General features: G+C 33.2%; 1 protein-coding gene across 2 annotated transcripts in view; it reads left to right on the top strand.

The window, feature by feature from the left end:
- Positions 1-14,564, top strand: part of Dop1R2 (dopamine receptor 2) — a 52,782-nt gene that overhangs the window by 13,604 nt on the left and 24,614 nt on the right. For both annotated transcript variants that reach the window (XM_081989431.1, XM_081989432.1), the window contains exon 2: positions 11,095-12,265. In XM_081989431.1, coding sequence (XP_081845557.1) covers positions 11,109-12,265 — 1,157 coding nt within the window. In that variant the 5' untranslated portion in view covers positions 11,095-11,108. The remainder of the gene's footprint in view (positions 1-11,094; positions 12,266-14,564) is intronic.

The following is a 14,564-nucleotide window of genomic DNA, read 5'->3' as shown; positions in this document are numbered from 1 at the left end:
TATACTTTCCAAGAACTAATCTGCAAACACTTATTCGATAACGTTTTACATAAAAAAATCGTTTTAACCTCTTGATTACACTTCCGCAATCGATAGGAGAATTTGCAAGTCAAATTGTTTCCTAATGCCATCAATCCGGTTCGTTACAAGTGACAGGTAGCCATTTTTTGTCAGAATAAATGTATTATTTTCAAGTGAATTGGCAAGGTATATCGTGCCAATAGTTGCAACAATATTTTGATGGATTTAGGCCGGTGTCGCCCTTTCTCCCTAACATGGGATCTGTTTCGGAAGAAAAATGAGATTTACCTTGACAAGATAAGTCATGCACACTTTTTGAGCATATCAAGTGGATCGTTGGATCAGTAAATGTTATATACGTACAAAGGTCTTTGACCTCCATTTAAATAAAAAATAGTTTAACACAATTTTTTATCTGAATATAACAAAAAAGTAGTGCTAAAAAGAAATCCAATTAATTCGCTCCTAGAACAATCATTGCTAAAGTTAGCTCATTTATATTCAAGTGAAAAGCAAATCATAACAAACCTGGATAAAGTTTTACTTCATTACAGACCAGAAATGAAAAATTGCTCATTTATTTCAAGAATTAGTAAGCTGCAGATGATAAAACTACTTTCTCATTTAATTCAAAAAATGCCTTTTCTTCTTGAATTTATGTTTTGTGAGTTGGAAAATCCACAAGCATTTATAATGTGAAAAAGGTGATTAAAGGTTGTTTTGCAAAATGATATTTGACAAATAAGCACAATTTGCTTATTGTAAGTTGAAAGAGTAATTAAATAATAAAGCCTGGTTTATAAAACAAAATTAAACTTTAAATTTAACTGTTGTAAAATAACATTAAAGTTAGGTTACTTTTCAGAAAACTGTATGGTTAAATTAGGAGTTTTAGAAACACCCTTCTTTCTTAAGGTTAATACTAAATTTATTGTTAAAGTTACAGCTAAATTTACAATTTATTTTCAGTCAGAAAATTGAATTAACTGGCTTTGTTTAACAAAATTGGTTATAACATATAACATTTTTCTTCTCACATGCAAAGAGTAATAACACAGGACGTAACGTAAAGTTACAACGCAGCTAATTCCATTTACAACGCTATAAATCAGCTGAAACTCTGCCTTATAAACTTTTAAAGGGATTTTGTACTAAACTTTACATATTTTTAATAACATTTGTTAAACCAAGAGCACCGGTACTATTTTAATTAGCCACTCCATCTAGTTAGAGTTCCAGCAATATTTTTAAAATGCCATTAATTTCTCACGTTGAAATTCAAGAGAGGTTGCCAGTATTTTAGGTGCAAACACGTTCAAGCAATGTAATGCAGAAAATTACCTTGCCACTTTATAACTATCAAATTCCTTTTTAGAAGCAGACGAAGCAAAAAGTGTTTATTTTATTCGACACACACAACTTTCAGTATATTCGAACAAGTTTCTATTCAGACAGCGTCGTTGTGACAAGAAAGGAGCTTCCTGAACGTCGCAAAACAAGCCGGAACAGAATTTCAAAGTTGCATAATTTATTTTTGAAAATCATAACTCTTGCATGAACCGTGAAATATTTCACGCGGTTTATTTGCAATAAAACACTTTTTGTTGCCCGTTTTTTCCATGTTGCTGTTGCTCGCCCGAAACTACATAAACAATTATTAGGGAGCATCGAAAGTGCTGATTTAGGGGCTTAACTGATCTATTTTGCAAGGACGTTAACACGTTTGGAAATAAATCGGCGAGGTAGATATGAAAAATAGTAATCCATGCGAAATTCATCCTATTTCTGGTTAATCGAAGGGGCGTCCAATAAGCGTCACATATGGCATGGGACACGATCACAGCTTTGTGGGTTTTTCCACACCAGTGGCTCGTGCATTCCTGTAGGGCCCTTTAAAGGGGGATTGTTTTCAACGTTTTACCGTTAGAATGGTTACGGGGCATATATGAAGAACTGCTGATTCGTTTCAATCGTAAATTATGATAACTAAATCTGGTAGGTACATTCCTAAAAAAACAGACGCATCGTTTGAAGTGTCAAATCAGTTTCTGCTCTAAAACAAATTACAATTCTAACTGAAGAACTAAATTACTTTACAAATCTACTTTACATGAGTAAATGTTTGTTAGATTTAATAAGTAAAGGTAACAGATGTTTGTGAATTATCCGATAGACGTCATCAAATAAAGCACAATTTCCAGTGTGAACAAATTTGTGCAGAATTGCCAACTCGGCTGAATAATCTAAACTTCTGCGATAAAATCGTTAGTGCTCGACCCCTACCACGAATATAATTTACATGTCGTACTGCTGATTTGCATTCGGTAATTAGTGGACTAAAATGTATTGCACTAGTCGTTATAAGCCAGGGATCAATTAATTGTTCTTAATTAGAAAATGTAACACCAACCTTCCCAAAGTTGTTTTAAATTGTCAGAGGACTCTACGACCGCTTTGAATATGCCAAAGACCTCAAAATGCTACTGAAAAGTTTCAGAGATCTCTAGAACTGTCTTAAACTTACCCAGAACTGTTTTACATTGCCAGAGGCCGCTAAGACCATTTTGAAAGTTCCATAGACTTCTAAAGGCTATTGAGAACCTTCTAAACAGTGCCAGAGGCCTCTATAAGTGTCTTAAACCTTCCCAGAATTATTTTCAATTGTCAGAGGCCTCTAGAACCGTTTCGAATGTGCCAAAGTCTTCTAAATGGTACTGAGACCTTTCTGAAAAGTTCCAAAGCTCTCTACAACTGTCTTAAACTTTTCCAGAACCTCTAAATGCTATTGATAACCTTCTGAAAAGTGCCAGAGGCTTCTACAACTGTCTTAACCTTCCTAGACTTGTTTTAAATTGTCAAACGCCTCTAAAACCATTTTAAATGTACCAAACCCCTCTAAATGTTTTAGATCCATCTAAAACTGTCTTAAACTTTTCCAGAACTGTCTTGCATAGGTCTTTGACATGCCAAAGGTCTCTAGGACCATTTTGAAAGTTCCATAACACTCTAAAGGCTATTGAGAACGTTATAAAAAGTGCCAGATGCCTCTACAGGTGTCTTAAATCTCCCCAGACTTGTTTTAAATTGTCAGAGACCTTTAGAACCATTTTGAATGTGTCAAAGACCTCTAAATGCTTCTGAGAACATTCTGAACAGTTTTAGATCCCTCTAAAACTGTCTTAAACTTTACCAGAACTGTTTTAACATACCAAAGGCCTCTTGGACCATTTTGAAAGTTCCATAACACTCTAAAGGCTATTGAGAACGTTATAAAAAGTGCCAGATGCCTCTACAGGTGTCTTAAATCTCCCCAGACTTGTTTTAAATTGTCAGAGACCTTTAGAATCATTTTGAATGTGTCAAAGACCTCTAAATGCTTCTGAGAATATTCTGAACAGTTTTAGATCCCTCTAAAACTGTCTTAAACTTTACCAGAACTGTTTTAACATACCAAAGGCCTCTTGGACCATTTTGAAAGTTCCATAACACTCTAAAGGCTATTGAGAACGTTATAAAAAGTGCCAGATGCCTCTACAGGTGTCTTAAACCTTCCCAGACTTGTTTTAAATTGTCAGAGGCCTCTAGAACCATTTTGAATGTGTCAAAGACCTCTAAATGCTTCTGAGAACATTCTGAACAGTTTTAGATCCCTCTAAAACTGCCTTAAACCTTACCAGAACTGTTTTAACATACCAAAGGCCTCTAGGACCATTTTGAAAGTGCCATAACCCTCTAAGGCTCTTGAGAACTTTCTAAAAAGTGCCCGAGGCCTCTTTAAGTGTTTTATACCTTCTCAGATTTGTTTTAACATGCCAAAGGGCTCTAGGACCTTTTTGAAAGTTCCATAGACCTCTAAATGCTATGGAGAACCTTCTCAGAAAAGCCTGTGTTTTACACACTCTGATTGGTTGGTAATATGGTAATATACTATGTAATTTATTGTAGCTCCTGCCTTAAGATATCATCTAAAAACCATATAATAATTTCGACAATCAATCAATATCACATTTAATCACCAACATACGTTTTTGCTGGTGATTATGCCCCAACAGTCTGAAGTCACTGAACCGAGTATAGTCATTCATTACCAAGGTAGTTGGAAAACCAAGAAATGTTTAGATTTTGTTTGTTATCATCAATTCATTAAACATAAAATCATATGTAGTTAAATCTGTTATTTCTCTTACCAGAAGTTAACTAAACCGGGAGAAACTTTCCAAAATATGCACTCAAACTTCCAAAGTTATAGAAATTTTGCAACTGACAAATTTTGAATAGGACCTTTTTTAATTTTTAAAATGATTATCATAATCATTTTTAAAAGGAAATACGTAAGTTAAGTTATAAACTATTTATGTAATCTAAAACTGAATTGAACTGAATTATGGAGATTTCTTAAAACCTGTAGTAGTGTTAGTTATTCACCCAAAAAGAAAAGAAAACTGGATCACATATCTTGAATCAGTAATATTAACAGAAGAGAGTTTTAAACTATTTATAAAATATTGGAATGTCTCTAATCTTTCTTTATGGTTTTTTTTATAAATATTGGTTTGGTGATTTGCTCTTTCATATGCAATACGATATCGTTTTTTTGGTCCACCTGGAATAAAGCAGATTTCTTATCGCTACTGGTACAATGGCATACACGTGTCTGAAATTAAGAGATAACCTTTTGTGCGGGTTTCGAAATGGTCGTTTACCCAAAAGGACAGATAGGATTTAGATTTATGCGGCGTTATGCCATAATATGGTTTACTGCAGGAAAGTATTTCCAGACTGCAAAAAGCAAAGAAACGACAATCAACAAGTCTAATTTAGTTTTATCCCACTAGTCACATTAGTTTACAGATTATGATGAGTTTACGTTTTATCATAATTCCAGGGATGACAAATTGAAAAGCCAAAGAACACAAAACCATATATTTCAACAAAAAGTCTACATATGAAATAACCAATATGTATTCACAATGTTTGCTAAATACACCTACACTAAACTAAAACCAACACAGATATTTTTAGCGTTGGGTAAATATTTTTGGCGAAGTAATATCTGGATTAACAATAAAACCCAGTGCGCAAAAAAATAAATCATTTTAATTGTAGATATTTTGTACACTCTCATTAAAACTGTTGGAAATATTCATTAATTATTTTCTATTTTCCAGGAATATCTTCACCAGTAATGAAACAATAGGAAAATATAACATTTTCATTATTAAAAATTTATATTCAAAAAAGAAAGTCAATAAAAAGTCATTTAACCTTATTTGGTGTAATCAACCTACATAATCTGTCCCCATTCTTGTTTTGTCCTCTCTTTTTGTTTGATACTAAGTTCCTGAAGGTTCACAATGAATTTCCCGAACTTTGTCGCCCAACAATGAGTTTTCTCCTCCGGCAAATTAAAAACCAAATCTCGTCTGTTTCAATTTAGGCTTTTTTGTGATTTCCATTTAGCACCTTCCGCAAAAGGCACGCAGGATATGACGCAATTAAAATATAAATTATCTTAATTATAGAAAAGTGCGGAAAAGCCGACAAAAGTGCAAAAAGTAACGAACGTTTGCGAGATTTACGGCCGCAATTGCTCACGATATTTGGGCCGAATTTATTACGACAAATGCCACATTATTTATACCTAGATGGCGATGGTGTCATGAAAATTACTCTAATTGTTTTGCTCTCCTTTCCGCTCTTCTTCCTTTACTGTGTGGTTACGAGAACACGAGGGTTTAATCATTTTTAAATCTTCTTTGTATGTGCGTCTAGGCCAATAAAGTTTAATTTATTATTCTTTCACATGAAACAATAAAGAAAAGTCGTTTGATTCAAGAGCATTTTCTGAAACTTACTGTTTATAGTAAAAGCAAAATTTCAACAAATTTCCACTTTTGGTTTAGTCAATAGACTTTCATATAAACGAAAAAAAAAAAGTCTTCTGATTCAAGTGCATTTTCAAGAAATCAGCTTTGCTAGCTAACACTAAGTCATCATAGATAGTAAAGGAATAAAAATAGTTAATGTCGTTCATATTTCATTCGCTCCCATCTGACACCGGCAGAGATCCATTTTCTGGATGCTATCGAAAGTTTTCGGAATTTATTTTTAAAAAAACATTAATAAAACATCCATTTTATGGGTTCCAGCGACGAAACTAAATTAAAAGTTAGGACTAAACAAAGAAGGTCAAATTAAAGTTAAGCAAATTTTGCTGTGCCATATTCTCGCGGTATTTTAGGATTCCATTTTGTTCCGGATCGGTGACTTTACCACCAGGCACACTTTGAAAATGTTTTCCGCACGTGAACCCACTTTTTTGCTACCCTTTCGCATAACTCCCTGTCCTATTGTGGTCTGACCTACGAATTCCCGAAATCCCGAATCGAAATTCGCGAATTTGCGGCACGCCAACCACGGTATTTATACAATTCGGTGATAACTTTATATTCATTTTTCGTCGGTATTATATAGGTTAATATTGCGTCGGGAAGAAGCATATAATGCCAAAATTACGTTTTTCCTCTTGAGTTATGTATGAAAATGGGACATTCCGGAATCTGTCATAGCCCAATCTTGCGGGGTTAGTTTTACTTTTCACCCACGTCTTCTTCTCATATTCACATTTTTTATGTTGTTACTCATTTTAATAAATATTAAACTGTTGAATAAAATGTAAATTTAAAATAAAACTTTGATAAAGGCTTAATAGAAGCTTTGTTAATTAATGAGGTAATTAACATATTTAAAGTCTAAATTAGAAAAGAATTTGATGATCGATTAGATAGCCAACCTTGCAAATTTTTATACAATTAACATTGAATATAATAATCGTACTTAAAAACTTAAACTAGTGCTTTCAGTTAAATTAGTTTGTTTAAATAAAACATTGACATAATTTAAAAAATACACAATAGTAACAATGCTTACAACAGCCTCACCATTCTCAATGCAGCGCTAATTTAGTCGTCGTGGCACGTTGACGATGCTATATCCTGTATAATATGATTGTTATGGTTCTATCGGGTAATTTCAACAACAATTTTGTACATTACACAGAATTACCATTACAAGTCCGGGCTATTAGGCGACTATCTAATTGGTCCATTCCGTGCAATCCATTTGTTATGAGACTGGTTTAGAAATTCAACTATTCCGCGTTTAGCGTCAAGTACAGTTTGTATTCAAATATGATTTAGTTACGTAATTCATGTATAATAGAGTACTATCTAGTTTCGATAGATAATTAAATTTTCTATCTACTTTAGCCATAGAATAGATAGTTCAATTTGACTTTGACAAGTTATTAAGGTTTAAGGGTTGCAATTATTGAGTAAAAATTTTGAGACATTCTGTAAGAGCTAGACTCACTGATTTCTCACCCATGGATCTTAAAACTTGATCATTTAGCAGTTCCCAAGCCAATTTTGATTAATAAAAATCAAACAGAGGTTGAGTGATTAAATTTGTACTGAATTTTTACAAAATTACAAATTTTTGAAAACCTGTAAACTTTAGACGTATCAGATTGTGAAAATCAAATAAAATACTAGGTAATCCATTTGAAAAAATACAACTTGATCTACTGAATACTTTAGTCACAATTTTCTGTGTCGAATAACGTTAATAACCCTGTAATTAATTTTGGATTCACTTAATAATGCTTTATCTGATTTTTTGATATTGAGTTTACGAGTTTTTTTGCTTAATCCTCGCAGCGTAAATTAAAATTAAAGTACGAGTAAAAACTGAATTAAATTTTTTTCTAATAGTATAATTTACCCTTTTATATGTAATTAATTTCAATTAGTTCTTTTGTGAAAAAACCGCTTTTTAACGGAAAGATGAAAAGCGTCCCTAAACAACGATAAGGGTTCTCGAGTTTTCAGGATTCTTGTTCGAAAGTTAACAGCCCTTGAAATTTTGGGCTCCTTTCGTGATTTATTTAGACTGCTCTTTTCAGTTTACCAGTTAGTTTTTAATTGAATAACTCTTTAAAAATTCAACAACAAAACCAAAATCATGATATTCATAATGATCAACTATTATTAAGTTAAGATTCAGTTCTTTTAGGCATTTAAATAAAGCTTATTAAACTTCGTCTAACATAATTAATAAAATTAGCATAGTTTTGATTGTGTTTACCCAACTTCTTAGCGATTGTTTATTCGTCAGTTGCAGACTTTCTAACTTGAAAAGTTAGAAAATGTATAATTTAGAAAGTTTTAACGAAAGAATTTATGTTATTAGAAATGAGTTAAAATTTGAAGAAGTAAATTACTGGATAACTTTGATAAATCGTTTCTATTAGCAAATATGCGTTTATATTTTAATAATTTAGAAAATACAAATCAAAATATAAATTCACAAAACACTAGTTGGAGCAGTTAATTTGGTTTCAAATCAGACAATATATCATTGTACAGGGTGGGACAAATTGGACGTATTTAAATGGGAAGTGCTCTTATTAATAGAGATAGACAAAAACTGATGATTTTATTTGAGTATCTTTTTTCGTCTAGGAATTAAAAGTAAAAAATGGTTTTAGTGGCTCACCTATAAGGTGCTCTAACTCCGCTAAAGGGCAATTTTTGACTACATTTTATATGACACTTTCTACTCTTGAATTATCCTACAATCAATTTGAACCACTCTGTAATGAGCAGTAAACCATAACAGATTCATCAAACATCAAAAGCACATCAGTTTTCAACCATTTAAAGTTTCAGGGTATGTAATTTACTGGTGCAAGTTTAAATTAATACTTTTGCAAGAATTTAGTGCAACAAAACTAATTTTTGCATTTAAAACGGCGCACTTTTTTCCGCAATAAATCTGTTGTGCAGCTTTCAACTGTCTCGAGTTCTTTTCCATCAGAATAAATACAACACATTTATATTGGTTTAGAAGTTTGCTCCATTTCGACCTAATAGCTCGATTTGCTTCTATAAATATTTCATTATAGCGCACTCAAATGGAATCGTTTAAATATTAATTGTGTGTGCTGTCAGACAGAAATACCAGATATAAAAGATTCATGGTTCTTAACTATTATCTAAAAGCGAAAACTTGCGGAATTAATTATGTGGTGCACGTTTCTGGTTGTAATTTTATAGTCTGGACCCCAAAAGGTGCGCTAGCAAATCAGCACTTTGTAAAAATAAATTGTCCCTTTTTGGGGGCAAAAGTAACTTCCATCCATCCTCGGTGTATTTCTGGTTGACTCTCTAAAATATTGCATTTAAATATTAAACGTTTCATTAGGCAAATGTTCACAGTCTAGTGGTATATTAAAATGATCATTCGTTGTGTTTTATTTCACTTATCGCCGCTTTGCAGGACACGTAAAGCTACTTTGCCAACGCTTAAATCACTCACTTTGGTTGCTTGCACTCTATCAATTACTAATAGTTTTTGTTTATTTTTTAAAGTAGTATTGATCCATTTGTTTGGTCATTTAAATTGTCATACTGAATGGTAATTAAATGAAATTTTAAGTGAAGAACAATGTAACAAAATTTACATACTGATATAAATAGATTAGAACTACCTACATTAGGGTTAATTAGGGTTAAGCAAGTCATCGACCGACGTTTTTGGTACAAAACCCTTAATTTGAAAACACGGTTAAAGCCATTTCTTACAGTTCCCCTTGTAATTTGCTACCAGGCCCTAAGAAAATTTCTTGATTACATTTACACAACAGCCACATTAAAGAACATAAAACGATGTGCGATACCTATTGGTGGTTGAGCTACAAAGTATTTTGTGTACAGAAATTAGTTTGGGAATTTTCGGCATAATTTGAGGAGGTACGATACGCCAGTGTTTAAAAGTTTATTTGTCAGCTGCAGAACTTTCAAGTTTCAGCGTTCAACTTTATAAAGCTTTACTTAACTAAGTGTTCTTACTTCTACGTCTTCTTGCTACAGTATTAACTGATTATCCCATATTTTTTATTGGATAGGTAATTTAATAAGGATTTCAAAAATGTGCTTAAAACAATCATTTTCTTACTCCAAGAGGGTTTTACAAGCAATTTTGTCTCTGGCTGTTCTTTCAAACTGTTTCTGGCAGTTCAAATTTTGACACCGCGTTTCTCCCTGACTTTACTAAATCTTGTAGTGTTTTTTAAAGTTATTGGAGAGAAAATTTAATGAGGATTTAAAAAATGTGCTTAAAACAGTCATTTTCTTACTCCAAGAGGGTTTTACAGGCGATTTTGTCCCTGACTCTCCTTTCAAACTGTGTTTCTGGCAGTTCAAACTTTGACACCGCTTTTCTCTTTAACTTTACGAAATTTTGTTGTGTTTTTTTAGATTATTGAATAGAAAATTTAATGAGGATTCTAAAAATGTGCTTAAAACAGTCATTTTCTTACTCCAAGAGGGTTTTACAGGCGATTTTGTCCCTGACTCTCCTTTCAAACTGTGTTTCTAGCAGTTCAAACTTTGACACCGCTTTTCTCCTTGACTTTAAGAAATTTTGTTGTGTTTTTTCAGATTATTAAATAGAAAATTTAATGAGGATTCTAAAAATGTGCTTAAAACAGTCATTTTCTTACTCCAAGAGGGTTTTACAGGCGATTTTGTCCCTGACTCTCCTATCAAACTGTGTTTCTGGCAGTTCAAACTTTGACAACGCTTTTTTCCCTGACTTTAGCAAATTTTGTGGTGTTTTTTCAGGTTATTGAAGAGAAAATTTAATGAGGATTCTAAAAATGTTCTTAAAACAGTCATTTTCTTACTCCAAGAGGGTTTTGCAGGCAATTTTGTCCCTGACTCTCCTTTCAAACTGTGTTTCTGGCAGTTCAAACTTTTTCCCTGACTTGTCACTGTCACGGTAAATTTACGCCTATCATTAGTTAAAAGTAGTCATAAAACTATGATACAGTTTCCGTTCCTTATACACTGAAAAACATGTATAATTTAAGAATTTAGTTACCACTTTTTCTCCACTTTCCTGAACATTCTGTTCTTCAATAAAAAATAGAGTGTATCCTACGGTAACTAAATTCACTAAAACGTTCATGTATTCTTACTAATGAATTAACAAAACATTTTTTTATTTCAGAAATAACAATCATCATGAACTACAGCGACCTCTACCTAGCCTTCGACTGGCAAAACTGGACCTACGACAACCTAACCTTAAATTTCACCGACTCAGAAAGTGAGGCTTGGGAAAAATGGACCGAACTGATCCAGGACCGGGCTGTAGTAGTGTCCTTGTTACTACTTTTCTCCCTCTGTACCGTATTCGGAAACACTTTGGTCATAATGGCTGTAGTGCGTGAAAGATATTTGCACACCCCAACCAATTATTTTATCACTTCCCTGGCCGTTGCCGATTGTTTGGTTGGATTGGTGGTGATGCCCTTCAGCGCCCTTTATGAAGTGTTAGGACATACGTGGTTTTTTGGACCAGACTGGTGCGACATCTGGAGGTCATTGGACGTGCTATTTTCGACGGCCTCCATTTTGAATTTGTGCGTGATTAGCCTGGACCGTTACTGGGCTATTACTGATCCTATTGCCTATCCAATGCGTATGACAAGGTTACGATCTGTAGTGCTTATTGCGGCTGTATGGGTTTGTTCCAGTGCCATATCATTTCCTGCTATAGTATGGTGGAGGGCTGTTCGTACTGAACCAATTCCCAAATACAAATGTCCGTTTACTGAACATTTAGGTTATTTGATATTCTCTTCAACTATTTCGTTCTACCTTCCTCTGTTTGTGATGGTTTTTACTTACTACAGAATATACAGAGCGGCTGTAGCACAAACTAAAAGTTTGAGGCTGGGAACCAAACAGATTTTAATCGGTGCTGGAGAGTTAGAGCTTACACTAAGAATCCACAGAGGGGGTACTTGTAAGACACCTCAAAGTGAAACCAGAAATCTGTACAGTACAGCCGAGGATGAACCCCTAACGGCTTTGGCTAATAACGGCTTTAACAGGATTCCCTCCGCTCGTTTAGGCACTCATAGCAAAAACTTTTCCCTTAGCAGGAAGTTAGCTAAATTTGCCAAAGAAAAAAAGGCTGCTAAGACTTTAGGTATCGTAATGGGAGTGTTTACAGTGTGTTGGTTACCATTTTTCGTAGTGAACTTACTTTCCGGCTTCTGTTTACAGTGCATCTGGCACGAAAAGATCGTCCTCGCTGTAGTCACGTGGCTTGGTTGGATCAACTCGAGCATGAATCCAGTAATTTATGCCTGTTGGAGCAGGGACTTTCGAAGGTGAGTTATTTTTATTTTTTATCAAAACGTAAAGTTGAGAGGGGAAAAGCTGTAATCCACTTTACGTTGCCCCGTAGAGTAAACAAAATATAAAAATCCCATTTCGCACGGCACGTAATAAGCTTTAGAACGGCAAATATTCCATAAGTTTTCGCGCCGTTTTCAATCCACGAAAAATTTTATGCCTCGATTTTCCGCTGTTTTGTAATTCCCTTCTCCTCTATCTTATCGAATAAAATTCCAATTTTAGATGACGGGCGCATATAAAACCGTAATAACACATCATGCATGTTTCGAGATAGTAAAATGCTGCTTAATGTTGCGATTGAGACGTTTACAATTAGTGGAAATCCAATAATATGTTTATTCGATTTACTTCTATGTCGGGGTTAAAGTCGGTCATTTTTGTGTACGCAATTTTTCCTTTAGTGAGGGAAATTTTCTGCTTTGGGAAAGCTCAGTAAAATAGAGAACAGTTTTTTTACTGGAAAGCATATAATGGGGTTTTGAAGATTGTTACCTATTATGTTCTCTTGAATTTACCAAATCAAATGGTAAACAACATTAATGATGTAGCAAAGGATGAAACGCTTTGAAGTGGAATATTTTAAATTTCAATCCCTTTTCGTGATCGTAAAGTAATACTACACAAAAAAAATTATTATACATTAACTAAATCTCTTGCAGTAAGAACTACAAACAAACATCAATCCTCTAGCATAAAAATTACAGCCACTTTTTAAATATTTAAAGATAATCGGATTGCATGACTCTATTCTCGATTAAATTGCATGATATAATTAAGGATGGCCTCCATATAAGCTTGACATTGTTGTGCACTTTACAGTTGGTTAAGAATGCATATCAGAAGATCACAGAGCTTAAAAGTTTCAGAGTGTGTGATTTAAATTATTTTTGAAAAATTCTATAACTTATAACTGATTTATTCAGGCATTTTTCTGAGTAAAATGTGAATAATCCATTGTAACGTTACGCAATGTTCCATTTTACGTGGTGTAAAAGTGCGATTACGTGGAAATTTGAAAATAAAAGTTGAATGTCCATGACGCGTTACAGTGGAAAAATGGGGAGTGTAACCCAGTTTTCTTAAATAATTTTATTTTTATTGTGAAAGTAAGAATTGAAGTAAACTGTTTTTAAGGTAGGTAATTAAAAAACTCATCATACTACAGAATACAGGAAATGCACTAATTAACACTCAGAAGTGTCAGAAGCTTTGCTAAATGAGGATTTTTTCCCATTTTATCTGTCATGGCTGTCATTAATTTGAAAAGTCATAAATCTGAATTACTACATTTTTCATGCACCCCCTGTATAGTAGTGGCACTGACAAAATGTGAAACTTTCAGGAATGAGTATAACAAATGTAAATTTTAAGTGAAAAAATCACTTAACAACTGTCAACTTAGCTGTCAGCAGTTTTTCCGGAAAAAAAATCGGAAAAATGTCACACTCCTCACAACATAAAGAATAGTGTTACCCTTTCTAGCTTGAAAGTTATTGTTCTTATTAATTATTGTTCTTATTGTTTTAATTAAAATAAAATGTTTATTTAACTCAGGAAATAATCTTACCAAATATCCCTCGTGCATCTAATTTTTCCTGTGGAAAAATTGGAATACTCGTTTCTAAGTAATTTGTTTTAACAAATAGCATGAGCGAGATGATTTGTAATTTACTGACAATTGTCAAAATAACTGTCATTGCAAAGCATAAAAAATACTACAAAATTAGTTAAAAATGGCTTCTGTAGCTCTTCATGTTACCGAGATATTAAATTTCAAAAAGTACTTAAAAAACACCTCTAATACTCTCCTATTCTTTCAGTTTTTTTGAAAAGTGAAAAAATTTAAAGTGTTTTTTTGGCCGCTAGAGGGCGTAAATATTGAATGATTTTTAAAACCACTCTCGCTCATGCTATTTGTTAAAACAAATTACTTAGAAACTCGTTTTTTCCGAATTTTTCCGGAAAAATTAAATGCACTAGGGATATTACCCCCGAACATTTTTGCTCTCTTTCAAATTTTTCGTAACTTTATTAGCAGAAACTGCTTTGATGTAACGAATTTTCAAATCAGTTGAAAAAATTTTTGAACTGCCAGAAACACAGAATTTGTAATTTACCAGAAATGTACTGATTAAAGTTTTTTAAGTAAAGTGAAATATTTACTTTGCCGATAATTAAGAGATCTTCAACTAAAATATACACGCCTTTTTTAACATTCTAATACAGCTTATATCATTGCATTGGATTTGTAAATTAAACTTTAATGAATTA

This window comes from Ips typographus, linkage group LG11 (genome assembly GCF_016097725.1).
Source record: "Ips typographus isolate SLU linkage group LG11, UJ_Ityp_2.0, whole genome shotgun sequence".
Lineage (NCBI taxonomy): Eukaryota > Metazoa > Arthropoda > Insecta > Coleoptera > Curculionidae > Ips > Ips typographus.
The sequence above is the reverse complement of the archived record's forward strand: the minus strand, read 5'-3'. Positions and strand labels throughout refer to the sequence as shown.